The sequence below is a fragment of the Brassica rapa genome, unplaced genomic scaffold (genome assembly GCF_000309985.2).
Source record: "Brassica rapa cultivar Chiifu-401-42 unplaced genomic scaffold, CAAS_Brap_v3.01 Scaffold0640, whole genome shotgun sequence".
Taxonomy (NCBI): domain Eukaryota; kingdom Viridiplantae; phylum Streptophyta; class Magnoliopsida; order Brassicales; family Brassicaceae; genus Brassica; species Brassica rapa.
In genome coordinates, this window is record NW_022610580.1 from 44,418 (window position 1) to 69,849 (window position 25,432).

Below are 25,432 nucleotides of genomic sequence, written 5' to 3' on the forward strand. Positions count from 1 at the left end.
ATGTTAGTCTCGTGGAACTAAAAGCGGCCCGATCTATAGCATGAACCTTGTGCCGGGTGTGTGACTCACTCACCCAAACGTTTCTTTTGTTCCCTAAAGTGACAACTCTTACACTTTCTTGGGTGTATATAATATCTTTATAGAAAAGAAAATGGCCACAGCCTATAAAGAGTTGAGAAAACAAACATACTATATCATCATCTTTCTCAACGTTTTTGTGATTTTATCTCGGAGTCGCTTTATCTTAGAACGCATATGTGCGTTTGTACCAAAATAAGATTCAGCGTTTGACAGCATTGCATCCACGTCGTGCTTAAACGACCCCATACTTCTGTAGTACCGATTCTCTACTCTCTGGTGAATCAGCTCTGGGTATAAAGGAACTGGGAACCTGCAAAAAAATTTAAAGTGTAACGATGCTGAGTGGATGATTCATACCGCTACTACGTACACAAGAATATCCACATGAGTTGCCACAAAATAGCATTGCAGAAGAGAGCAAAGCGTACCTATTGCAGAAATCCATCTTTTGAGCAGCTTCGTTTAGCTTTTGGATTCCATAACTATCCTGATAGTAACAGAAAAAAAGTAACGGTTAAGAGGCAAGCAAAGATAAAAAGAAAGAAAGATAGAGAAATGGGCAGGAGAGAAGACAAAAAAAAAACACCTGATACTTGCTGATTGACTTCACTAGTCCAGCAAATAAAGAAAGTAGTTTCTCTCTTGGCTCTTCGTCCATGGTAGAGATTTCCCAAGGAAACTGGGGATTGTCAAACTCCCAGGGGCTGTGGAGATTCGTGTCCCCAGTTTCATAGACAACTTTGTATCTCTCCCATGGACTGTCTGGGAAGTTAGGGCACTTAACCTGTGAAGCCTCGATCCTTCCTTCCCACCAAGAACCGCCTTCACTGGATTCGTTTCTCCACCACACACGGCATTCATCTCCGACTTCCCAGTTTGTCTTCATTGCAGCATCGTATCGAGTCTTCTCCACAATAAAATCCGGAAAATTAATGAGGTCAGGCAGTGTTAGTTGGAACTCTTTGCGGGAGGCATGCGACGAAGAAGAATCCAGAACCCTGAGAGTCATTTTGCAGCAGCTCTCGCCAGAACCAGGATATGTATCGTAGTTGAGTTTCTCGACTTTACAAAACTCTACCGCTCCTAGGTTTCGAGGAAGGTACCTTGATCGGTCGCTGTCATTTAATTCTCTACTGTCTAGGAACTCTTTATGACCCTAAGAAACGACAACCAGAGAAAGCTGTCATTTAATTCTCTTGATCTAAGTAATTAATACATGAAACTACCAGCCAAAAGAAAAGAACATACCTGCTTGAAGTAAACAACTTCATCCCCAAGCTGGGGTATATAACGGCAGCCTTGCTCGTGTTCTGACAACATCAACCATGAGACTTTCCTTGCCACATTATTCAACCTTATCCCGGTATTAAGACTTTGTTTGCTGGTACTTGCAGACCGGGACCTTGAAGTAGAAGGCCATTCTTCAAGTGATGCACCATCATACGCGCTTGTGGAAGGAATTTCTTGTTTCTTTACTTTATCTATAGACCTCAAACGTAATACACTGTTTCTTGCACTAGACTGACTTGAAGTGGCCTTCAGTCTCATAGATCTCTTCCTACGTATCACATCGGCTGTAGCTTCTCCAAACTCAGCGTTGTGAGCAGGAGAGTTTCTAACATTATCTCTCACAGGTCCAGAGTCCATAACAGGATTCATGGAAGAGGGAGCTGTGGATGCAAGACCTTCTCCACCATCTCCAAAATCATCTGCTACCTCATCAGGCTCTATTTTTAGAGGACTGCTGGGGTGCCGAAGCTTTAATCTCAGTCGTCGAACTTTCTTTGGAATAATCTCCTCGGCTTCCATGGAAGTATCTACATCACAATGTCTTCGCTGAACACAGAATGGTTCAACAATTGACAAATCTTCATCCCTGCAAGAGAAAACAATGGATTAGATCGTTGATATTTAATATAAGCATAAATTTTCTTAGTAATCATAACCAGATTTCTTTGCCGTACCCATTAGATGTTTGGGCTTCTACAATGTTCTCAGACTCGGCTAATTTGGTGGATTCACAAAGAGGAGTCTCTTCCCTCCACTTGCACATAGTCTGGTCCTGATCTGAAGATTTTATCAATTGATTATTTGCCTTTTCTCTCTGTGGCGTATTCATAGAATGGGGCACATCCTGACACCATGACGCACCTTTTGCATCTACAGAACTTGACCCAGCTTCTCTAGAGTATATACCAATTACTTTGTGATTATCCTCCAAAGATTTCGAAGAAACATGCTCCAAATCAGCTTGACTCATTACACTTCTCTTGCTTTCCACAGACTCTGTTGGCTTCTTAACCGAGATCTTTACAATCAATCTTTTCTTTTGTTTGTCATTTGAAAGAGATTCCAGCTTCTGAGATGGCTTTTCCAACTGTTGCAAAGGTGATGCGCTTCTATCAGAGTCACTATTGGATGAATCATCAGCTTCATCCGAAGAGCTTCCAGAAATCTTTGAAAGCAAGGACCGAGCATTTTGCGCGGCTGCTCTTTGCGGTCGTGATTCCTTGACATCAGAATATCTTCTTTTTGAAGCCGTCACGCCAATTCTTCTGTTTTTGATTCTCTTATTTCCAAATTCGGAGCTATCAATCTCATCCAAAATCCTCTTATCACGCCTTCCAGATGAAGTAGCCACATCAGCCTGAGAAAACGGGAGTTAGTCAATAGATAACAAATAACAAAATCGCATGAGATGAACAAAACATACTCTAGGATGTTGTCTTCGTCTTTTCCGATTATAACTATTTTCGTAAATATTTTCCATGTCACTGTCCTCGGAACTGCACTCAAGTTCATTTGAAGAGTTGGAACATGGGCTTGCCTTAGCTCCATCAGAGGAAACTTCAGCATTGTACTCCGAATCATTGTCATCACTCAGAACTTCATGTTCTGGTTCCCAGTACATAGCATCTATAAACTCAGGCAGTGGCTCGATCAATCTATCCAGATCTGCCAAAGGAGGCATAATATAATCTTGACCTAGACTAAAATCAGGGCCAACAGAAAACTTTATCGAGGAAGGACGCCATTCGACTCCTAATGCACCCAGTCTGCGTTGCTGAAACATTGTCTGGTCAGGTTCTGGATACGGAATCATACCTGAAAATTTTAAAAACAAACACCAAGAATATATGCCATGAATAACCAATATCTTGCATAAAAGACATAAAGATAAGCTTTTGGGTACAAACTTGAATCACAAAGAAGATCTTGAAGGTTCCTCCGATGGGGAAGAAGCTGAGTCTCCTGCACCGTGGAAATTATAGCTTTAAATTTAGTCACAATGAAACTGCAAGGATATCATTCATACATCTCCGCCTTTTTAATTCGATAAATGCATAAAAGTGTGCATGTTTCGGTGAGCTCTCTTTAAAAGAACGCAACAATAACTAGAAGCAAAACAGGAGATACAAGTATTTGAAACCAACCTGATCAAGAACATGTCCATTGGTATCTCGAATAAGAGGACGGTAATCACCAAGGAAGAACTTACACAAAACAAGAAAAGACAAAGGATCAGAAAGCAATAGAGGATCACTAAAAACTGCAGCCATATATAAGAAAAAGATTATGCATTAGGGATGCAAAATCCACAATACCTGGTCGTATTTTGCAGCTTTTTGAGACTCTCCTTGTCCCGTGTTTAGAAAATATATCTGGCCAACTTCATCTGAAAGCACAATAGATGTCCCATCTCTACACAGGGCCAAGGACAAAAACATCATAAGTAATTGATTCCATACACTTCGCTTGACTAAATAAATGATTTACAAACAGATGTCTTGCTAAACGAAATATGAATATTGTATATCACACTGGAAATGCATAACATGACTATTTCCTCTAGTTTCAGACTCAAGAGTCGAATGCATGTGTTAACAGAGACTATTGAAGATCTTATCCTGCATGTTCTATCAGTCACTTACTGTGAAAACTTTCCATCAACCAACTTAAATCGCCCGATATCGTATACTTTGATTGGTATACCCTCCCATATCTAGGAAAAAAATATCGGAGGTAAGTGATGCTACTAGTAAGATCAAGGACTATTATTTGCAAAAATAAAAACGAAACTCACATCCCAGATGATTGTTTTCCCATCATAGCCGGCGCTCATAGCAATCCGTGGATTGAAAGGGTGAACATCCAAGACATAGGACTACCAAAAGGACATAAGTGAGACAGATCATATACAATATCAGTAATTCCCAAAGCAAGTTGTGGGAAACTTGAAGATAAACGCAATCGAAAGAATGGACATTCGGAGAAGTTCAACATCAAATGAGAACTACAATAAACTACAGTGAAGCATACAATTTTTTAAAAATAAAAACTAACATACATCCAACTAAGATATCAGGATAAGAATTAGAAATTTATGTGACTATTACCGATTCACTGTGACCTGTTAAACAATGCACTAAGCTACCATCAGCAGCATTCCAAACACAAATCCTGCAATCTGAATAAACACCGACACGTTAATGGAAACAGAAAACCGTAGTAAGTTCACGTAACACAAACAGGTGGCCCGAAAACACCGCTTTTAGGTGCTTTGTATTTAACTAATCACGACTGAAACAAAGTGAGACCGGGAGAAATTCATCAAAACTGAAAATCCATGCATTATAATATTTCCTCAATGATACTTACCCATGATAGCGGCAAGTACGAAACGATTATCCAGGCTCCATATAATCATATTGACACCCCGTGGTGTTGGAAGAAGCCTCTGGCGTGGCCCTCCTCGAGGAGGTTGTGGAGGAAGTGGAGGAGGTGGAACCTTCAAATGATATCCTTTCGTCCAGCGTCCAGATTTCCCCTGAAAATGTAACATAGAGGAAGTTGTGGAAACTGATATGGAAAAAAAATATGATGTCATTAACTTGTAAAGCACCATTGCATTCCGCCACAGATTGAAGAAACTTACGTGGAATTTACGTGATCTTGGTGTCCAAATAATTGCACTACCATCACGAGAGCAGGTTACTATGTTGTCATGACAAAACCTAGTTAATGAAACGTATTAAACCTTAACCAGATCCAAAGTAAAAATAGAAGGACGGTAGTGCAATGACTAACACAATGAGATACAAACCAGGAATTCTTAAACTTTGGGTAACTATCTTCCCTCAGAGTCTCAGTTGTAGATGATCTTGGAGCCACAGCACAGCCACTACAGAAAAACGCCCTTTAAGATTTTGTTCTTGTTTTCGAACCAACAAAATGCATAATCTAAGAAAGGCACCATGTTCACTGGAAAATACCTAAACTGCACATAGTTTACATCATTCTCATGGCCACGTAGAACATCCAGTTCATGAGTCGGCTGTTCAGCATCATCCAAGTTAGATTTTGAGGCACTCCAAACCTGCAAGATTATGGAAATACTGACAATCAGGACTAACAAGCAAACTACAACCAAATATCACCTCCACAGTTTCCACATCACGAAGGAGGATAACTGAAGTTAGAAATTTAACACAGACCCTCGCATTGCTGTCAGAGCTACCCGTGACGAAAATGGTTCCATTAGCATTGTACGCACAACATAGTATTTGATGACTCTTTGATGCATTGCTTGTAGATGCCGCGTTAGAAGATGGAAAATTGCTTTTTCCTAAGAGAAACTTCCAATGAAGTCCATAACCGAACATTTTATAACATTGAACAAAACATAATAGTGTACCACCTCCTTACCAGTGCCAGCATCCAACGGATTTGGAACATAGATTCGAGGAAGCCACTGAGAGTACCTAGCATCCCAGATCCGACAGGTTCCATCATCTGATGACCTACAGAGGTAAGAAAAGCACAAATACCTGATTACCAATGTACGAAGCAGTATGAAACATTCAAACTAAACATCCAGGGGGTGGTCTTGAACAGATAAAAAAAGTTCGAAAGGAACTAGTTAAAATATAAACATATTAAACAGAACTCACGATAAAAGTTGGTAAACCGACGCCTGTCTGGGACTGAATGCAATCGCAGTAACAGCTCCAGTATGTCCCCGCAATACAGAAATTGGCATTCCATCAGGCAACCTCCACTGTCAAAAAGCAATAATATCTAACTGACAAATGAATAAAAACTGTGTAGACATTATAGACTGGAAAATTGTATTCTTACAACTCGAATCACAAAATCGTTTGACGCTGATGCTACCAAAGCATTGTTTGAACTAACGGCCAAGTCTGTAATGTCACCCTACAGGAAACATGCATAGGCGATAATTATTTTTTATAGACGGGTCAACAATTCTTGTCTTAAAAAAATGGAAAACAATAGCTCACTTCATGCCCGCGGCAGCTAGCCAAGCAAAGCGCAGTTTCCATTGACCAAATTTTGACAAGCCGGTCATCGGAACCAGTGATAACATATCTTCCAGAACGATCAAATATAGCTGTGCAATAAGAAGGAAAAAAAGCCACAGTGTTATCGTTCTACCCAACAAAACATTCTATAAAAATAAATGGAGCTCCTACGATGGACATACTGCATTGTGACTTCCAGATACTATAACAAGATTGGTATAAATTTCAAGGTTGCACAAGTAACAAAAACAAAGTATGGAATTCCCACAGACCAGAGATCCAACACAATGGATTTATAATGGATATCATACCGCAGTAAACGGCATTACGATGTCCTCTGAGCTTCTTTATATTTTGCATCTTTTGAACCATTGTTGATGGTTTTGCAATTGCATGACATGCTGAAATAATAGACGGAGCACGGTGGTGTTTTCTGAAACCTCCTCCAATTTCTCTAAGACTTAGGCCACGCACTTGATCGGCATGCATATGCGGCCAACGTAAATATGATGCAACATGGCTAGCTTTCTGAGACTCTGTAATTTTATCTTCACAAAGGAAAAATAACAATTAAAAATCAATGGCCTACGTAAGAACTGGAGAGGTTCAAGAGACTTTCCAAGTTAAAACATCCCTAACGAGAGATTTAATATCTCCTGCATGAACTACTTCAGCAAAAATCCAAATATAAGTCATGTTACCAAGGAAAGACTATCAAATCCAGAAGAAAAAAGTTCTGATATGCACAGCCCTAGAGCCACTACTAAGTTTTATGCATTTATGAAATTCTTTCCAAGTCCCAGAAACAAAGACACGAGGGACATGTTGCCCTTAATGGCAACGATCCATTCTACAAACAACGTGGGACCGGAATAAAATCAACTGAATAGCATGCAAAATCAAATATATATATATATATATCCTGTTTTCAATACATCATGTCGACAAAGAACCATGGTTTTGATTTTTTGTATCTTAAAAAAAGGAAGAAGGATAGGAGTTACTACTTACGATGGACAAGAGAAAAGGAGCCAGATCCCAATAGCGTAGGAACATCAGCAGCAGTAAGAGTATGTCCTTCAAGTCTCAGGTGTGAAGGAAAAGGTGGGTTTAAAATGAGTTGTTTGAGAAGCTTCACCAAGTGATCCTTTTCAATATGAGGATACCTGCCCGGAAAACAAACATGAAGTGATGGAAGGAGAAAATAGTTGGGCAAGCAATATTCTGATGGACCACACACATGTTACATTACATGATGACATTTGAAAAAGGTATGGGAGTAAAAGAAGAAGAAGAAACCTCTCAACTAAGTTATCATAAGTCAAAGGGAGCGAGATGGCATCATCATGAACGTCAGCAGGGGCAGTGAAAGTGCCACTTCTTGACCAGGAGGAGTGATATCTACGGGGCAAAAGCCCCTTCTCCAAAATCTCATCTCTCAGAGGCCCAAAGGTTCGATCACAGGGGCCGTTAGAAAGAAAATGCAGTATAAGGAAATAGACTTCCCTAAGGTCCATATCTACATCGGCTGGCGAAGAATGGCAGACAAGAAGCCTATCCTGTCGCTGAAGAGGAGGAGCATTTGCTGGAACAGAATCCAAACAAGGAGTAGATGATTTGTGAATCCAATCCATGTTATTAACTCGTGGTCCTGTGGAGGAGGAGGAGGACACACAACTCGTCAAATAAAATGGAGCATCATGCACAACATTACTAACTCTTTTCAATTGAGGATCATCTATCAATAATATACTGAGAAATTAACCCTGAACAAGAGAGAGAGATTCCCCTAACCCTGCGACTGAGAGAAAGTTGGATCGAAGATAATTGAGACACATCCTTACGCCCTATTCTATCACTAATCTCAATTCGAGAATCAAAATCCCTAAGATCGCATTTGGCAGCTAAAAAAAGAAAGAAAGAAAGGGATAAGTGCAAACCTCCTACAAGCTAGGGTTTAGTTATGTCGAGCTACCCTCCCACGAGTTGCTAGAGATATGAATCTCGATAAATTTCAAGGACGAAAAACCAGAGAGAGATGAAATAGCGGATGATTCCGATTGTGCCGAAAACGAGAAGCAACAGCGTTACATTCTACGAATCGTCTGCGTCTCCTCCTGCTACCACATCGCCCAGGTCTAAGCGAACCAAGGAAGAAAGGCAGTGACCCCTTTTTTTTTCTTTTTTTTTTTTACCGCTGCGAGTTTTTTTTTCTGGGTGATGCGAATTTGGGAAAATATTTTACAAGACTTTTTTTAATGAGGAGGAAAAGGAAAAGAAACTCGGCTACGTATGCGTTTGAAGACAGATATACCCCTCACTTGCCTGTGGCATCTTCCTTAACCGTATGAAACTTCAAGGGTATGCATGACTTTTCCTGGTTAATGACGGGCGGCTGGGCCAAAACACATGTCTGCTTATCTTTTCTTAAAATTCGTTTATTACTTACTTACCCCATGAACTGATACTGAGACGGTACCGATGCAATTCCCGTTTATCTCTACTTTTCTTACCGCCAAAAATATATAAATGAAACCAATTCAAACTTTCAGATACAACACGAAACCATGAACACAAGTTACTCATGCCCTCTTTTGAGTACTAAATATAATTCATCATTCATTTGATTAAAGATCATATATTTTAACAAACAAAAAATTGTTATAGATTTTTTGTTACATTTCGGTTTTTCAAATTCAGGTTAGTTAGATCACGATTAGCTTCACTTAATCCTTGTGGGGTTAATGTTTCTTAGAGGTTAGGACCGTGGATGAACATCTTTTCTATATGCCGAATAATAAATCGGCCCATGTTTAACAAAGCCCAAAATGTTTGCGTAGCCGATAAGTGTTATCCAATTAACATTAGGCATCAATATAAATCAATCGTTAAATAAAATACATTTGCTTCATAATAAAAATCTTATCGCCAAATGCAATATGTCGGATATGTTTTGGTACATTGCAAATGTTTGGATGGATTCTTTATTGCTTCCACGGCTACTTCTACTCAACTCAAGTCATATTACATATCGAGTTCTCTCTCTTGAGTCTTCACGGCCCCAGCATGAATTCATTGACAAGTTATTAGACCACTTGTAATTACTCAACTCAAGTGATCATATTACATACATATCGTATTTTCTATCGTACATGAAATGGTATAACAACTCTTATATCATCGCACTTGACCATGGTCCGTGACTCCGTGCAGGGGTCCGTCTTACAAATGGCCCTTTTTTTTTAAGTTAACATTTTTTATTCAACTCGGAAATCCATATAGTTTTGCTATATTTTTCTTCTCTATTTAATTATCATATTTTCTTCAACTATAACTCTTTAAATTATCTTCTACAGTGTATCGAACTTTTGTACGTTCAATAATATTTGTATTTGTTCCACAACATTTTATTTGATACATCACTCTCCAAGCGTGTCAATAACCACACAAAATGGGGAAAAGACATGCAAAAGCAAATACAAATGGCTCAAACCATCACCCACTTCAACTCATAAAAATAATGATTTCTTACGCAACTCCACAAACTCGTAGAGATCTATGAAACACCTCATATGTATTGTACTATTCGCCATATTACAAACATCAAACCAAACCAAACAAGAAAGACGACAACAACAAGAAAGATCGATACCTAAATTTTCTAACATGTTTCAATCATAAGTACGACACTCATCGGTCTCAGGATTATCACTGCAATATTCTTCCAAAGGATCAGATCCACCAGCCTTCTTCTTGTCCCTGGCGTGACTCGCCGCTGCACTCAGCTCCTCCACCTCGTCCCAAGCTGCCACGCACTCTCCGCTCACCGGATCGTCGGCGCAAGTCTCCGTAGCCTCCTGAATACTCTTCTCCACCTTATCCGATATCCCTCCCTCAGATGTCGCCTTAACAGACATAACCATCCGGTTCATCGAACTGAATTTCCACGGGTAGTTCAAACGGACCGGAGCAGATAGTCGAGCCACCGGTCGAACGAACACTCTTGGAGTTGCGACGTTGAGACCGGTTGCAGCTATGGTTGTCATCGTTGGAGGACTTAGGACAGAGGAGAGAGTTTTTTTTTTGACGAAAGGAGAAGAGAAGTAGATAAACACTACTGCCTCTTGTTATTATTGAGCTATGTCAACACAATCCTCTTATCATTTAACAACCAACCGTTTTGCGCCGCGTGTATATAGATATTTTTAATAAAAGTATTCCACCAAGTGTGAAACTATTTTTTTTTCCATATTAACTTTTTTTCTAGCAAAAATTCAGCCTTAAGATATTTTAGAAAAAATTGCACAGAGGAAAAGAAAAATGATATTTTTCTTTTTTGCAAAATTGTTGAATGGATGTTCTTTCCAGTAAAACCAAACAAATTAGATCGAACTGAACAGAAATAGAGAAATTGGTTTAAACTTGATAGTACCGAATAAACCGAATAAATGTAACTTTTAAGAAACTACAGTATATGGATATGATTCGATATATAAACTGATCCAACCGAATAAACCAAAAAAATCTATTAATTAAAATATATTAGTATACTTGTATATAAATTTTATGATAAAATTAATAATATATATACATAATTTATTTTAATAATATGATATTCATAATTTAAACATTGATTTGAATAAATGGTTATTTTGTTTTAAGTTAAAAAGGCTGTTTTTTTCATTTTTATAAAATTAAATAAGACATGATTCATTTTTATTTTTAATAGTAAATATTTGTTCTAAATATATTTATATAATAATATTATGATATTACTACTTTTTTATTTTTCTTTTAATAATCAAATAAAACATAAATTATGATAGTTAGAGATTAGCATGTTTGTTTTGATTTCACAATTATCTTCCCTTGCAGAAGCGAGACAATCGCTGTATCTATCCTCGAGCAAGTTATGAAAGAGAAACTCTCAAATCCAAGACTTTTTTACAGTTTACCAAAGTTTTGGGTCCCATCTAACTGTTGTGGTCTGTGTAGGTGACTCCAAACAATGTGGACATTGCCAAGGTAGCTCCAGCGTACCATATCTACACTCCAATAGTCGTCTTTGAGGAAGAAGATGCTCAATTACGGTTGATGTATCTCTTATACTCAATTAGGTCTTTGAGGAAGCAGTCATTAGGCCAATCTCATTTGGCTATGTTGTCCACTATTTGATTTTCTTCATAGTAAACTTCACCATTTAAACTATCTATAACTGATAAGCGGTTTCTTGCTTTAGTTTTCAGTGTTCTTGTCTCCCAGGGAGAGACACAATAATAGTTTCTTGGTTTCCTTCCCCTACAGTTTCCTAAAGAGATAATGTAAAGGCTTCTCTCTCACACTCACATAATTTTCAAAGAGGGAATGTGGTTTGCATAAAGCAACAGGATTGAGATTTTCATTTTAATCGATAAAAGTATTAATTAAACGAAAACAAACAAATATTTTAGGGGTAGAACAAAGGACTGTAATAAATAATTATATCATAAAATATGTATAGATTTGGTTTGTTGTATACATTACATATTTATCAATATACTACCTCTTCTTGTTTCTCTCGTAAAAGAGATCCATTTGTGGATTTCTCTTCCTGCTCTCGCAATCCTCATCTTGAGCCATTTTCTCAGCCAGATTCTTCTGAGAAAACCAAATGGGATCAAATAATTTTATTGATACAGAGGAGTTGGTTACAAAGTAAAAGCAAAGAGGCAAGGATGCATACCTTGCGATTATGTTCTTCACTTTCGTTATGGAGGAACAAGTTATAATCGTTGTAGGCGGGATATTTGCAAACTTGGCAAAAATATCTAGCCTCAGCGACTGAGTCGGGGTCTCTGGGGACAATTCCAAACAACTGCACACACACACAGACAGGTACATGACAAAAAAAAAATTTAATAAGGATACAAATTAAGGCTGAGGATGCTTAATTAATTACCTCCTCTATGTGTTCTTCACTCTTTGAGATGAGTGATGAATTCGCCACATATTTGGAAAGTCTCCAGGCATATGTCGCAAATGCAGAGAGGAGGAGGTTGTTCACGATCATCATCATCTCACCACATGTAGTCATGTTGTCTTTCAATAAAGTTTCCCAGACAAACTCTTTGGCAAACACATTGTAATCAAAGATAGGTGCCCGATAATCTTCTGGATATGCACAAAAAGCAGAGGAGCCAGTAATCCCAAAAAGTAAAGGATTATTAACCATTGAATAATCACAGGATATCAGCATGACGGTGGCCCCCGGCTCATACCACTCGCAAAGAAGACATCCAAAGCTGCTCCCACCTAGAAATTAAATTAAATTACGATACGATACGATGAGACTCCTCCTCTGACTAAACAAAATCGATATATTCCAGAGAGAGAGATTAAATATAAAATAGAAGAGTATTTTAATACCGCAGGGGGCGTGAATAAGAAAGATTCCAGAGGAATAGATCTCTTCCAAGAGGGCACTAGAGATGTTTTTTTTTTTTTTTTTTTGTCACTGAATAATTCATTAGAAAACTAAGAAGAAGAGATGAGTCCAAAACGATGGCCCAAATCATGATGTTCGTTATAAAGAGAAAAAGGTTTGGAGAGCCTTTTTGCTAAACTATCGGCAACAAAGTTGTCCGATTTAGAAACATGATAGAAAGAAATTGTTGCAAAACCAGAGGAGATCGCTCGGATGCTTTTCACAATTCCGATGATTTTTTTTGACTGGATGTTGCCGGAGATAGCTCTTGCGAACGTTAAACTGTCGGAGAGAACCTTGAGTGTAGAGAACTCCAAGGTTAGCGCCATGCTAAGTGTCGATCGAATCGTGATGGCCTTCTCCAACGCAGATTCTAGCGCCATGCACTAGAGATGTATTCTAGGTTGCCAATCGCAAAGATGGTGACTTGAGAACGACGACCCATCTCCTTCTCCAACGCAGATTCTATACACGCACGGACACGACCAGGCTCAACCCCGTCCGGAACCGGACACGAGTTCATGTCCCACCAAACTAACGTCCGCTTTTTTAACGCTAACGCATCACCTAATCAACCAAACCATTATCGAATCAATCAACGGAAATAATCTGAAATAATTGACAATCCAAAACTACTTACCACCTCCTCCCATATCAACAACGAAGAATTTTTGATCGGTTTAGGGTTTCAGAATTATTTATATATATATATATATATATATGCTATGCACCAAACTTATGAGCCTATGTCTTGGGCTATCTAAACTTATGGGCTACCGACTTTAATATTCATTTCCTTCTTCTCAAGTGTTAAAAATCAGAGTCATGGTAATCTGGCTTTTGAATAAAATTCATCTTTATATAATACTTTAGTTACGTACTTTTCACGTTACCCTTTCACCCCATCATAAACTACGTACATGCATGCATACACTGCTCAATCATATGCTTAATGTTTAATATAATTTATTCTAAGACATACTATAGTCTACATATTATGTATGTCTACGAGAGAATAGTAAGTACAATGCTTCGTGTTGCGGCGATAAGATACATTGAATATAATAGTCTCTGAGGATGTCCGATCGACATAGCTCCTCCTTGGTAGAAAAAACACACACAAACACATGCATGCATGCCGGGCAAAAAGAACATAATCTTTAAGATGCTTCAATCAAATCCACTTATAAAAATAAAAATCCTAAATATGAAGTCCAGAAATTCAAAGGAACATTGAAGATATCCATATGTCTTTTTAGTTTAAAACCTTATCCCATTTCCCACAACATCGTTATCTACTTTGTCTAAAATAATAAAACACCTACAAACTACTTGGTATTGCTTTTGTGATCATTAGTTTACTTTTTTATTTGATGATTATTATTAGTTGCGCCGGCCTATATCAGCTGGAAATAATGGGACACAAAGGACTCGAACAAAGGCAAAAGCATTGTGACAACCAAATAGTCACATTTATCATATCTATCGAAATGGAGATTACTTCAAATTAAATGCATTGTGGCAAAATCAAAACAGTGATGATGCATATGTTTCTGATTTCTGAGATCGTTTATGAATCAGGTAAAAATACTAAATGGAAGAAAAGCATACAAAATCATTTAATTTCTTATACTTTTTTGAACAAAGGTGATTTAATTTACATTGATTTGTTCCGATTTTCTTAAACTCGTGGGAGAAATATACATATACAAAATCATATACTCCTATCTTTTCTTTTCCATGTTTCAATTTATCTATTTGACCCACAACCTTCTTAATACATTGACTGCATGCATTGCTGTGCAAATTAGACAAGTAATTATAATTAAGATAGAAAGAATAAAGCATAATGATAATTACATAATTATCGTTGATCCGCCGACTTTGGTAAACTCGAACTAATTGGCCCCCAAAAAAATAATTAAATAAATCTATAAAAAAGGAGGAATAAGACAGATGTGAATGGAAAGAAAGTTGGTGTTTTAAAGCATGTAGGAGAGTTGGGTGATAATGAAAATCATGTGAGTGCATGTGCAACGAGTTGTATTTTGGTGACATATCCTCTAATCTACGCTAAACCCTAATTAATACATCACTTAAAAATACAAAACAATTTAAAACACCCTTGTGGACACTTGTCCAAATATCATCCAATTCTTTTGGGATAGAGAAGAGAACCTTCTCAGCAAGCTGTCATCTCCATTTTAAGCTATATCTAAAGGTCACTTACCTTTATATGCCTATATAAACTAAGGCCATCTCATATTTGCATCATATTATACCATCTTAAATCTTAATAGAGTTCTTATCGGTTGTCTATACAACATTCAACATATTAACCCGAGAAAAACATTCTTTCATCGTTTTAAAAATAATGGGAGGAGTAACATTAGAAGGACAAAGAAAGGAATCAATTTGGGTTCTGATGAGAAGACAAAGAGCACGAAGGGCACTTGTGAAGAAGATCATGATCCGACCCAAGAAAAGTGTGGAAGCTATTAGAAGACCGTCTCGCGCCATTCATAGACGAGTCAAGACTCTGAAAGAGCTTGTTCCCAACACTAAATCATCTTCAGCAGGTTTGGATGGACTCTTAAGGCAAACGGCTGATTATATTTTGGCTTTGGAAAGGAAAGTGAGAGTCATGCAGACTATGTTTCAGGCTTTGACCGAAACTGATTGTGTTTAACGACCTTATTAACATTTTGTATATCTTGATGGAGTTTTAAACTTTATTATAATTGTTCGTGTTTATTTAATTGTCTTGAGTGGTTGTATTGTGCTATGTAGAAACAAATTCGGGGTGTGTTGCTGATTTGAGACCGATATACAAATTCAGGAAATATATATGATTTGGGAAGAATATCTGAAACCTAATTGATAATTCGATAAATATTGTTCCATGGGAGTATGCGGAAATCATTAACGAAGACTTACAGAATTCTTGTAAAAAGAGGCGTCTATGTATATAAATAAGAAAGAACGCAACACAAGTCCGTTTTATAAACAATGAAGAATCTGTTTAGTTAGAAAAGAAATACAAAGGAGACCAACACAATTAGTATTGAACCAATAAAACCCACAACGATGTTGTATTGAGAGAAGAACGTTAAACGTTGGGCTTTGTAAGTATTATGTAGGCCATGAATTAACGCCACAAATGTTTGGTCCATAAAATAATTCCCATTGAGTTATCTGCGTCAATTAGTCCGACAAAATATTTTAGAAATAATCTAGCATTATGTTTGCTGCGGCGATTAACAAATAAAATAAGATCTCAAAATGCGTTTACCTTAACTTACCCATGTGAGATACCAACACAACGTTTATTAATTTTTGTTTTAACTCATTCACAGCTTCATTTTAGTATTGTAAAAGATCTTAATTGAGTCAACACATGAGATAAGAGTTGCGTTTTGAGTATTTCCTTTCAATTAAAATAGCAAAAAGGCATTCAATTAGGGATTTGATTGCTACTTGTGAATTCACGAGACAAAAGTATCCATGAAAAACAAAATGCTGTGACATATCCCTTGATTCATGCCTTCTCTACTCCTCTGGAAGGTTTCTCTTGATAGGGAACACATTTAGATTTAAATACACTATATATGATTTAAAATGCATATATAGTCACGTATTATGTACATTGTAGTGTTCTACTTTATGATATGACGTATGATATATTAAAAATAGCGATGAAGTAATTAATAATAATTTGAGACATACGTGAATAAGTGGTAACATATTATAAAGTTCATCCATATAATTTTTTCATTGAGAAAATAATCATCCATATACAGTTCTTTCGACGCCATGTGCACCAGAATACCAAATTTGTTTTGTGTGTGGCAATGGGTATGCATAAATTAATATAAACACTAAACAATAATATATATACGTGTCTATCTATATAGTGGAACGTGAAGTATTAACTTTTAAATTCAAATATATATCAACGGCCTGACTATATTATATGATATATGTCCCAATATTCTAAACTAATGTTTTATGAACCGCGGCAGCAATACGTGGTATAGTGGAAGACTAGTGACTCGTGACCGGAGTGAAATTTAATATATATAACAATTTTAATGATAATTATCAAATTATGTATCTACTTTGAATGTAGCTCTTTTAAAAACTTTTATTACCCTTATTTCTCCTATTATATATATCTACGACGCTTTAGAGATCCTAGACGTATCCAAGAAGCAACCTTTCTGTAAAAATATATAAATATATTTTATCTTTATCGTTCGGTGATGCTAATCTATCTTTATCGTTGGGTGATGCTAATCTACCTTTTCTAATTTACCATTCGAAACCATAATATCGTTATTTAAATTGCACCTTTGGACCTTTAATTTCACGTCCATCTAATATTTGTATGCGGATGAAGGATAAAAATGGGCCACTGGATTTCTGGCAGGTCCCAGGTGGAATCGTAGGACCGACGAGCCGACAAACGGGATACGTGTAATATTTGCAATCGCAGGAGTAACATACGCCACCATCAATGTGCGCAACCAGGGGCGGATCTACAGTGTCAGGTACGGGGGCACGTGCCCCCTACTACTTTATAAATATTACTTAGTTGCATATGTAACCTGTTAATTTCGGTAGAGCAACTGGTGAAGATTCCCCTTAACATCTCCAGCATGTTTCGAGTTCGAAGCTCCCACTCTGTGTACTTCATTTCCTTTTTGCATTATAATTAATGTGTTGTTTCAGACGCTGTGGCTGTGCTGTATTTTTCTTTAGTTATTTTTAAAAAAAAAATTTTGACAACGTTTATTTTTCTTTAGTTATTAATTATTGTAGCATTTTCCTTTTTTTTTTTTTTTTTTTTTTGAACACCAAATGCTTATATTAAACTAAACGCCCCATGGGCTAAGTCGATTACAACCGGAGTGATCCTCGAAGGTAAACAGATAAACGGAAACAATTAAAACATAGCGAAGGATAGATGTGGCTAAGGAGAGAAGAGACCCATAGAGAAGCTTCACTTGTAATCCTAAAGCCTGCATTCGAAAGAACGCAAAAAAGTCGAAATCGACGTTGAAGAACCCAACCAACGGGTTTTGATAACAAGAAGTCTGAGAACCTCCGTAGACGATTGCAGCTCCGAGGAAAGGGTCGCACTGTGAAGAACCGTCGATGCTTGAGACGGCATAATGTAATGGAGACGCAGCGATGTTATAGTAGCAATCAGAACTAGCGAAACCACACTCTTGCACGGTAGCTCTTGCGATGAGGGAAAAGGAAGGGGATTGTAGAACCGAATCTGTGAAGAACCGTCGATGCTTGAGACGGCGTATTGTGATAGAGGCGCAGCGGAGACATAGTAGCGTGAAGATCTGGCGCATCCACACTCTTGCACAATAGTATCGGCAGTGAGGAAAGGGGTGAGAAGTCACCTCTGTGAAGAACCGTCGATGCTTGAGACGGCGTAATGTGATGGAAACGCAGCAGTGACATAGTAGCGAGAAAATCAGGCGAATCCACACTCTTACACAATAGATAACTGAGACGCTGCGGCAGTTGACTAGAAACATATCAAATCTGAAACCAATCTTTGGAGGGGTCGTCACTTTGAACGAAAACTTCTCAACGGAAGATTCTGCGAACAAACCAAAGTCCAAAAGATGGTTGGAGCCCTGTATAGTCTCGGCGGTGTTGAAGGAGGTGCGACATCGAGGTTGGAGGCGAACAAAGGGCTTGATGGGACCAGGTAACAGTCGCGGACCGGACGCAAAAGATTCATCGGAGATAGTAGAAACCATCTCCAATCGGAGAGTAAAGAGCATCACGACTATGTGGGGAGTGGTGGTGGTGGCTTGCGTCGGAGGAGACCCGTAGTCAACAGATCCATATTGGTTTTTACCGGAGTCGAAAGGAGTTTTGTCGACGGAGAAGCAGCGTGCGTCATACGTTGAAACATTAAGCTCACCAGAGTCATCCGGTCTACCGGCGAGACAGACCGGAAGTGAAGCACATGACTCGCCGGAGAGACAAGGAGGGCCGTCGAGAGAAGGCCCTGTCGGGATGGAGCTCGGGCTTAGACGACAGTGATAATCCGGATCTGGAGTAGTGGTCTCGGGAACCTTGAACAGAGCATCAAGAAGAGAGGATTTTGACTCAAGCCTTTCCGGATCTAAAAGGGGAGAGCTCGTGAGTTGAGGTCTATGCTCTGGCATGAGGTGAAGCGGGTCGCCGGCGAAGGAGGATGGATGGAGCGACGGCAGGGAAAGGAGGAGCTGAATCTCAGATCTGAGGAAGCTTGTGGAAGAGCTGCCACGGTAGGGGACACAGAGGTCAGAGAAGCAGCAGTGGGAGTCAGAGGAGTTGATGACATAGTCGCTGGTGGTTTTCAGGGTGACTCTTGGAACCAAACTCCACGACCCATAAGCAGCTCCGATGAAAAGGAAACGAGACGCAAAGACGGCTAGGACGAGGACTGACTGGAGGCGAGCGACGTTGACACGAACCATGGCTAAAGAGAAAGGACGACGGCGACGCCGGCAAGCTAAGCCGCCGCCGGCGTCGTGAGATGGAGATGGAAGCGGCGCCTCGGTATGCGCGTCTGGGAGAACAATAGCTAGGGCGAACTCTTTTAAACTATTGTAGCATTTTCCTACTTTTTTGTTTTATTGTAATATTAGCCATGCCTTTTCATTATTTGCCTTTTCATAGTTCTTTTCTTTATTTGCCTTTTCATAGTTTTGAAGCATATTTTCTTGTTTTAATAGTAAACTTTCACAATTGTATTCATACTAATTAATATTTAAATAATAAATAATATATTTTTAATTTAACAACTTAGAATTTAGGTTTTTAATGATATGATGAGCAAAAAGTTATGTATGACACTGACATATTGTTATATATATAATTTGATGACCATTTTTCTGTATATTTTAAAATTAAAGTGTAATTTATAACATTTGTAAAAAAGATAATAATATACGTTGAATAAAATTAGCATTATTGTTGTTTTAACAATTTATAGTTGCTTATCTTTTGTTTTTAACAGTTAATAATATTTATTAATAATTTTTTTATTTATAAATATATTAATTTAGTTTTATTATTAATTATGTGCCCCCGTCAAATAATTAGTCTGGCTCTGCCACTGTGCGCAACCCAACGCTAACACCGAGCCCCGCGTTTTACCAATCTTGATTGAAACCCTTTTCTTCTTTTCTAAAACGTTCCCATTAACAAATAGATACGCAAACTTCATACTCATACAAAAAAATGAACACTGTATAAGATAAATGCGAAAACACAACTAACAAATGTTGTAGGTTAGTTCAATATATAGGTAGGTAAAACTGATACTATAAGGCTATAAGCCTATAAGCTACATGCATCCGATAGAGACCAGAGAACTACATGACCCACGATTGTAGAAAATAAAATTTATATTAAAAAAACCAAAATTGTTATACTAACAAGGGGAAAAACAAAATCATGGAAGCATGCGAAAGAAGAGCTAGGTTTGCAAGCAAATTATACGGGAGTGGGTCACTACTCATTCTTCCCCCATGGTACACCACACGTGCGTGCTTCTTCTTCTTCTTTTTCCCATTGAACAAAAAACAAGCAACTTAATTCTTGATATAAATTTACAAAACCTAGGTAAGAATTTAGAAAGGATAAAGCAAATTCTGTTTGGAAAATAGGTAAAGAAACAAAAAGAGAAATTCAAATCATGACTTTTCTTTTACCTTTATCTTTTTGTGTCATAGGGATCACCGCTGGTTATAAACATAAAAAAAAATTGATGAAGCATGCAGGAGTTATATAAATCAGGGACCTTAAGGGTCCGAATGGTGACCGCGGATTTGGTAAAATAAGCGGGGCGGAATTTGGGTGCGGGACGGTTCAACTGCGGTTCGTGCGTTTTGCGGGATAAGTGCGGTTTTGATAAAATTAGCGGTGCAGAATTGTGTTGATTGGTGAAAATCTAAAGTGCGGAATTAAACAGTTAAGAAAAATTTAAATAATGTAAAATAGATATATATCAATATATTTAATATAATTAAAATTAAAATTGTTTATGTAGTGTTATGTATATTAAATTTTATTTATTATTTAGAAAATTTTAAATAACAAAATTCATCTCAAACAAATTTTGATATATATATTAAAAAATTATTTTCATCTGTGTTTATAATCTATATTCTAAATTTTAGTAGGCTTTGGCATTTTACTCGAACCAGAACCAACCCAAAAATACAAGTTTGGATCCGGGTCTGGACCTAGACTAAACTACCTATTGGATATAATTTTTTTGGATCCGTGAATCTCGGTTCAAGTTTGGGTAGACCCAAGACCCGATCCGACCGGATACCCAAAATACGCAAAACTCATAATATATAGTAGGTATATTTGAGTGTATGGTGTATTTCTGGTATTACATGTATTTTTTTTTTTCAGATTCAGGTTTTTGGGGTATAGTTTTGGGTTTAGGATAAAATTTTAGAATTTTAGAAATATAACTAGGTACTATTATTTCTAATGTGTTTGGATAACCAATTATTTTTGTAGCATATATATATATATTAAAATAGCTAAACAGATGTGTAAATGAAAAATGTATATATTTTTAATATATTTTAATATATATTAAAATAGTTACACAAATGTATATATATTATAAAACTTACAAAACCGCAGACAAATTGAAAAATCTTCAAATGACATTTTTCATGAAAACATGAAATATTATTTTAAAATTTTGGTTGACCAATTATTTTTGTAACAAATATATATTAAAATACTTCAATTAGTACGTAAGGTTTTCATGTAACAGGTGAATATTATTAATTGAATGATGATAGTACGTAAGTGCTACAGTTAAAAACGCACTTCAACCACACCAAAATCGAAGATGCTATAAAACAAGTGCGTTATTTTACGTGATAGAACAAACAAAAAGATTTTTTTGCTGAGTGCGGTATTTAAACAAAACCGCCTTTTTAGTTTTGTAATTGCTGATTGGTGACATTTTGAAAATCGCACTTGTACTGTATCAATTCCGTCCCGCCCCGCAAACCCCATTCATAACCTAAGTTTTAATATATTCCAGATTTAAAAAAAGATATTCCGAATTTGCTTTGGACCCACCAATTTTTATAATTAAAATAATTATTAAGTAGCCATTTTGTATATATACATAGGCACATCAATAATTGGTGCTACTAAGACCATCTTTAACCCTAACACTTCTAATGGATTGTTTAATCAATTTTTTACTAAAAAATGATTAAGCACCTTTCAAATACCAGCTTAATTAAGCACCCCTCAAGCACTTTTAATTTTATTAGGATATTTTTTTTTTGTTAAATCCAAAACTTATTAAACACTCCACTTAAGCACCCCGGTTAATTAATGGTGCTCTAATGTATTAAAATCAAACTTACTAAGGTGGTGATGAGAAAACGCAAATAAGGGTATATCCAGATACCTTGGGTTATAACAAAAATTAAGTTTAAAATAAATTCAGGACTCTACAGTATCTCTACCTTGAGAAGTTATTTAATTTATTTCGAATTTTTAAGGCAGGAACGCCGTATACGTGTTCATCTACCTTAAAATAAGCTTCATATGTTTTTTTTTACATAAATTTTTCTCTTGACAAGTATAATGACATATATTCAGTAGGTACTGTTTCGCAAGATGGAAAATATACAATATACATAGTGAGCTAGTGACGTTATATTATAGTTCTACACGTTTTGAGCGTTATTTGGATATTTTTCTTAGACTGAATCCCTTTTTATCTTTGTTGTTTTATAGCATTAATTCCACCATACGAAGTTGTACAAGAAGAATATACTAGCTGCGCCAGGCTTTTATCAGTTTTCTTTAACATATAATCAATCACATTCCAAAGGACAAAAGAAGATGTGAACACGGTCCATTAAATTCGGCCTTTTTCCATTTATATGATACGAATTTTCTTATTGTCCACCATTTTATTATTATTATTATTATTATTATTATTATTATTCATTCTTCAAAAGCATAGTGAATCACAAATTTTTTTAAAAAAATTGATGTAATAAACGACCTTGTTATTTACATATCCACCATCATCTACAATTACACCGAGGCAGTACTATGAAATTTGATTTGTATTTAGACTTCTTAATCCTCAGGTTACATCACTGCTTATATAATTGTGACTGAAATCAATATTCACGGACAACAGTCTCACCGTCCACAAATGTATCTTGGCTTGAGAAAGGAACACATCTTATCGGTGAGATATGTCTATGATATATCTTTAAGCTATTTAAAGAACTTTAAAAGGAATTTTTTTGTTTTAAAGAAAAAGACAAGTTTTATGTTCACATTAATATTCCCATGCAGCCAAAACAAACACCAACGCTTTTATTTATTTTCGTTCTCGTTCACACTAGCGCGTTAAAACCGGTTAACTATTGAACCAGTCAAAACCGGACGTATTAAAACTTTCACCGTGTGTTTTTTCTCTGACTAACGCGTTGACCAATGGCTACAATTTTGAAAAAACTTGGCCGGTGACCGGTTACTGTAACTTTCGTGTTGAATAACGACCTGCTACTGACGGTCAGCACCAAACCCAGCTCTCTCCATTTAAACAACACAATGACAAACATCATCAACTCCTGCACAATAATTAGTCCTCTCTCCTCTCTTCTTTCTCATCACCTCTCTTCTTTATTGGTTTATATTTTTTCTTGTCCATCTCTGTTCTGGCGCGGTACTCTGTTTAAGTTAACCGTACGTGTTTACAACTTTTTATTTACTTTCTTGGAAACTTGGAAAGAAAGCAATGGAGTTTACTAGTTTTTATCACCCGTCGTCTCTAAGCGTTTGGGAGTTTGGAGATTTGATGGCGGCTGAGAGGGATTCATTTGAGTTATTAGGTTCTCAGGACATTGCTGCTGCTTCACCTCATTCATTTCTTCTTGAAACGTTCCAACCGCAAACGCAACCGTTTGTTAAACTGCCTTCTGCTGATTCAACTATCTTTCAAGCTCCACCATCAAACGCGACTACAGATAAGTCAGTGACGTCAAGGGTGGAATCTTTTTGTTCGGATCATTTTCTGATAAATTCACCAGCGACACCTAACTCGTCCTCGTTTTCCTCGGCGTCAAGCGAGGCTGTAAACGAAGAGAAAGCTAAAAGAGAAAATCAAGAAGAAGAGGAACAAAATAAGAGTGATACTAATAAACAGTAAGAGTCTCATTTTGTCTCACTGAAAGTGAAGGAAAATTAATAAGTTCGAGAAATAGAGTTAGAGAGAAAATGGTTTCATAAAGTAAAGCATTTAAATGGATGTTTTATTGTGTATGAACAGGGTGAAACCAAAGAATAATAGCCTGAAGCGACAAAGAGAGCCAAGAGTAGCCTTCATGACAAAGAGTGAGGTTGATCATCTCGAAGATGGTTATCGCTGGAGAAAATATGGTCAGAAAGCTGTCAAAAACAGTCCTTTTCCTAGGTAAACAAACAAATGAGAATATGTTAATTAACCCTAAGTTTATGAAGTTAATTTTGTATATATAATATATGATGCTGTTTTGTTTTGTAGGAGTTACTACCGTTGCACAACAGCTTCGTGTAACGTGAAGAAGAGAGTAGAGAGATCGTTCAGAGATCCAAGCACTGTGGTTACGACCTACGAAGGTCAACACACACACATTAGTCCACTCATGTCTCGTCCAGTCCCCGGTGGAGGCTTCTTCGGATCGTCAGGAGTTGCTTCAAATCTTGGTGGTAACTTTGGGTTTCCAATGGAGAGCTCAACACTAATATCTCCTCAGTTCCAACAGCTTGTCCATTACCACCAACAACAAGAAGTCTTGTCTTGTTTTGGAGGAGTCGGACAGTACGTTAACAGCCACACACATGGGTATGGTGATGATGAACGTGTGAAGAAGAGTCGAGGTTTGGTTAGAGATAATGGACTTCTTCAGGATGTTGTCCCGTGTCATATGTTGAAGGAAGAGTAGTTATAGTCTCTATGTAGTATTGTAATATGTATAAATTAAGGTTTTGTTTGTATAATTGTTTTAAAGAAACGAATCACTTCGTTTTCATGAGGCAGATGTAGATCTAAAATTCCTAAGGTAATGTCACCTACTGATGTTTTTTTTCAGCGATGCAACCATGCATAACTAGGCAAGAAAATTTTAGTTTACTGCAAAACTAAAATACTATTAAACATTGGTTGGTAGCATAGTTAACATGAATCGCAATCTAACAAGATAAACATGAATGGCAGTATTTTGGTAAATATGATTCGCTACAACTTTTGAATTGCATAATAATTTTATATATTACCGATCATAGTCTATATAAAATATATTTGAGGAAAAGAAAAACATAGCAGCGATAGTGGCAAGTCTTTTTAATGGTTGTGAAACATAGCAGCGATCAAAGATTGTGTATTCCCCTAAGTGCATAGACTTGTTGGAAAAGGGTAAAAAGAAGAACAAATCCCACAAATTAAGAAATGAACAAAAAGTAAAAAGCAGATTACCATGCATATTAACTTTTTTCTTTA

General features: G+C 37.0%; 5 protein-coding genes across 7 annotated transcripts; 2 read left to right on the plus strand and 3 right to left on the minus strand.

Annotated features, from left to right (window-relative positions):
• Window position 1: 1 nt before the first annotated feature.
• Window positions 2-9,648, minus strand: LOC103843746 (PH-interacting protein). Of its 2 annotated transcripts, none has more exons than XM_009120511.3 (25): window positions 8,345-9,618; window positions 7,704-8,055; window positions 7,416-7,570; window positions 6,716-6,952; window positions 6,384-6,493; window positions 6,220-6,297; window positions 6,033-6,139; window positions 5,788-5,882; window positions 5,577-5,707; window positions 5,355-5,458; window positions 5,186-5,263; window positions 5,018-5,096; window positions 4,741-4,909; window positions 4,479-4,549; window positions 4,166-4,246; window positions 4,014-4,084; window positions 3,687-3,783; window positions 3,516-3,575; window positions 3,279-3,333; window positions 2,795-3,186; window positions 2,046-2,728; window positions 1,330-1,957; window positions 668-1,237; window positions 510-568; window positions 2-391 (listed from the first exon to the last, which is right to left on the minus strand). In XM_009120511.3, exons 2-25 carry the CDS (start codon window positions 8,036-8,038, stop codon window positions 190-192), a joined length of 4,647 nt encoding a protein of 1,548 aa, XP_009118759.1. In that variant the 5' UTR covers window positions 8,039-8,055; window positions 8,345-9,618; the 3' UTR covers window positions 2-189. The 2 variants fall into 2 exon arrangements, with proteins under 2 accessions (XP_009118759.1, XP_033139291.1); XM_033283400.1 differs by having other exon boundaries at window positions 13-391; window positions 5,520-5,707; window positions 8,345-9,648.
• A 233-nt stretch (window positions 9,649-9,881) lies between these two features.
• LOC103843758 (calvin cycle protein CP12-1, chloroplastic) lies at window positions 9,882-10,522 on the minus strand. Its single transcript, XM_009120531.3, has one exon. It carries the CDS (start codon window positions 10,448-10,450, stop codon window positions 10,076-10,078), a length of 375 nt encoding a protein of 124 aa, XP_009118779.2. The 5' UTR covers window positions 10,451-10,522; the 3' UTR covers window positions 9,882-10,075.
• A 628-nt stretch (window positions 10,523-11,150) lies between these two features.
• LOC103843768 lies at window positions 11,151-13,553 on the minus strand. 2 transcript variants are annotated; one of them, XM_033283405.1, is made up of 5 exons: window positions 13,508-13,547; window positions 12,810-13,434; window positions 12,343-12,695; window positions 12,127-12,258; window positions 11,151-12,041 (listed from the first exon to the last, which is right to left on the minus strand). In XM_033283405.1, exons 3-5 carry the CDS (start codon window positions 12,637-12,639, stop codon window positions 11,943-11,945), a joined length of 528 nt encoding a protein of 175 aa, XP_033139296.1. In that variant the 5' UTR covers window positions 12,640-12,695; window positions 12,810-13,434; window positions 13,508-13,547; the 3' UTR covers window positions 11,151-11,942. The 2 variants fall into 2 exon arrangements, with proteins under 2 accessions (XP_033139296.1, XP_033139297.1); XM_033283406.1 differs by having other exon boundaries at window positions 11,151-12,038; window positions 12,343-13,434; window positions 13,508-13,553.
• A 124-nt stretch (window positions 13,554-13,677) lies between these two features.
• LOC103843779 (transcription factor UPBEAT1) lies at window positions 13,678-16,852 on the plus strand. The gene has a single exon (XM_033283408.1). It carries the CDS (start codon window positions 15,242-15,244, stop codon window positions 15,554-15,556), a length of 315 nt encoding a protein of 104 aa, XP_033139299.1. The 5' UTR covers window positions 13,678-15,241; the 3' UTR covers window positions 15,557-16,852.
• Window positions 16,853-23,692: 6,840 nt separating this feature from the next.
• WRKY23 (probable WRKY transcription factor 23) lies at window positions 23,693-24,878 on the plus strand. Its single transcript, NM_001302030.1, is given in 3 exon segments — window positions 23,693-24,099; window positions 24,224-24,367; window positions 24,458-24,878. Coding segments are annotated over 3 exon segments (972 nt in total).
• The last annotated feature ends 554 nt before the right edge of the window (window positions 24,879-25,432 follow it).

What these genes read in the sequence shown, in the direction of transcription:
- LOC103843746 (XM_033283400.1), bottom strand. Translation starts at nt 8,038, where the DNA reads ATGGATTGGATTCACAAATCATCTACTCCTTGTTTGGATTCTGTTCCA. An exon ending in CTAGCTGCCGCGGGCATGAA is followed by an intron (nt 6,298 to 6,383) that starts GTGAGCTATTGT and finishes TGTTTCCTGTAG; the next exon opens with GGTGACATTACAGACTTGGC. An exon ending in GGAAAACAATCATCTGGGAT is followed by an intron (nt 4,085 to 4,165) that starts GTGAGTTTCGTT and finishes TTTTTTTCCTAG; the next exon opens with ATATGGGAGGGTATACCAAT.
- LOC103843758 (XM_009120531.3), bottom strand. Translation starts at nt 10,450, where the DNA reads ATGACAACCATAGCTGCAACCGGTCTCAACGTCGCAACTCCAAGAGTG.
- LOC103843768 (XM_033283405.1), bottom strand. Translation starts at nt 12,639, where the DNA reads ATGCTGATATCCTGTGATTATTCAATGGTTAATAATCCTTTACTTTTT. An exon ending in GTGAAGAACACATAGAGGAG is followed by an intron (nt 12,259 to 12,342) that starts GTAATTAATTAA and finishes GTGTGTGTGCAG; the next exon opens with TTGTTTGGAATTGTCCCCAG. An exon ending in GTGAAGAACATAATCGCAAG is followed by an intron (nt 12,042 to 12,126) that starts GTATGCATCCTT and finishes TGGTTTTCTCAG; the next exon opens with AAGAATCTGGCTGAGAAAAT.
- LOC103843779 (XM_033283408.1), top strand. Translation starts at nt 15,242, where the DNA reads ATGGGAGGAGTAACATTAGAAGGACAAAGAAAGGAATCAATTTGGGTT.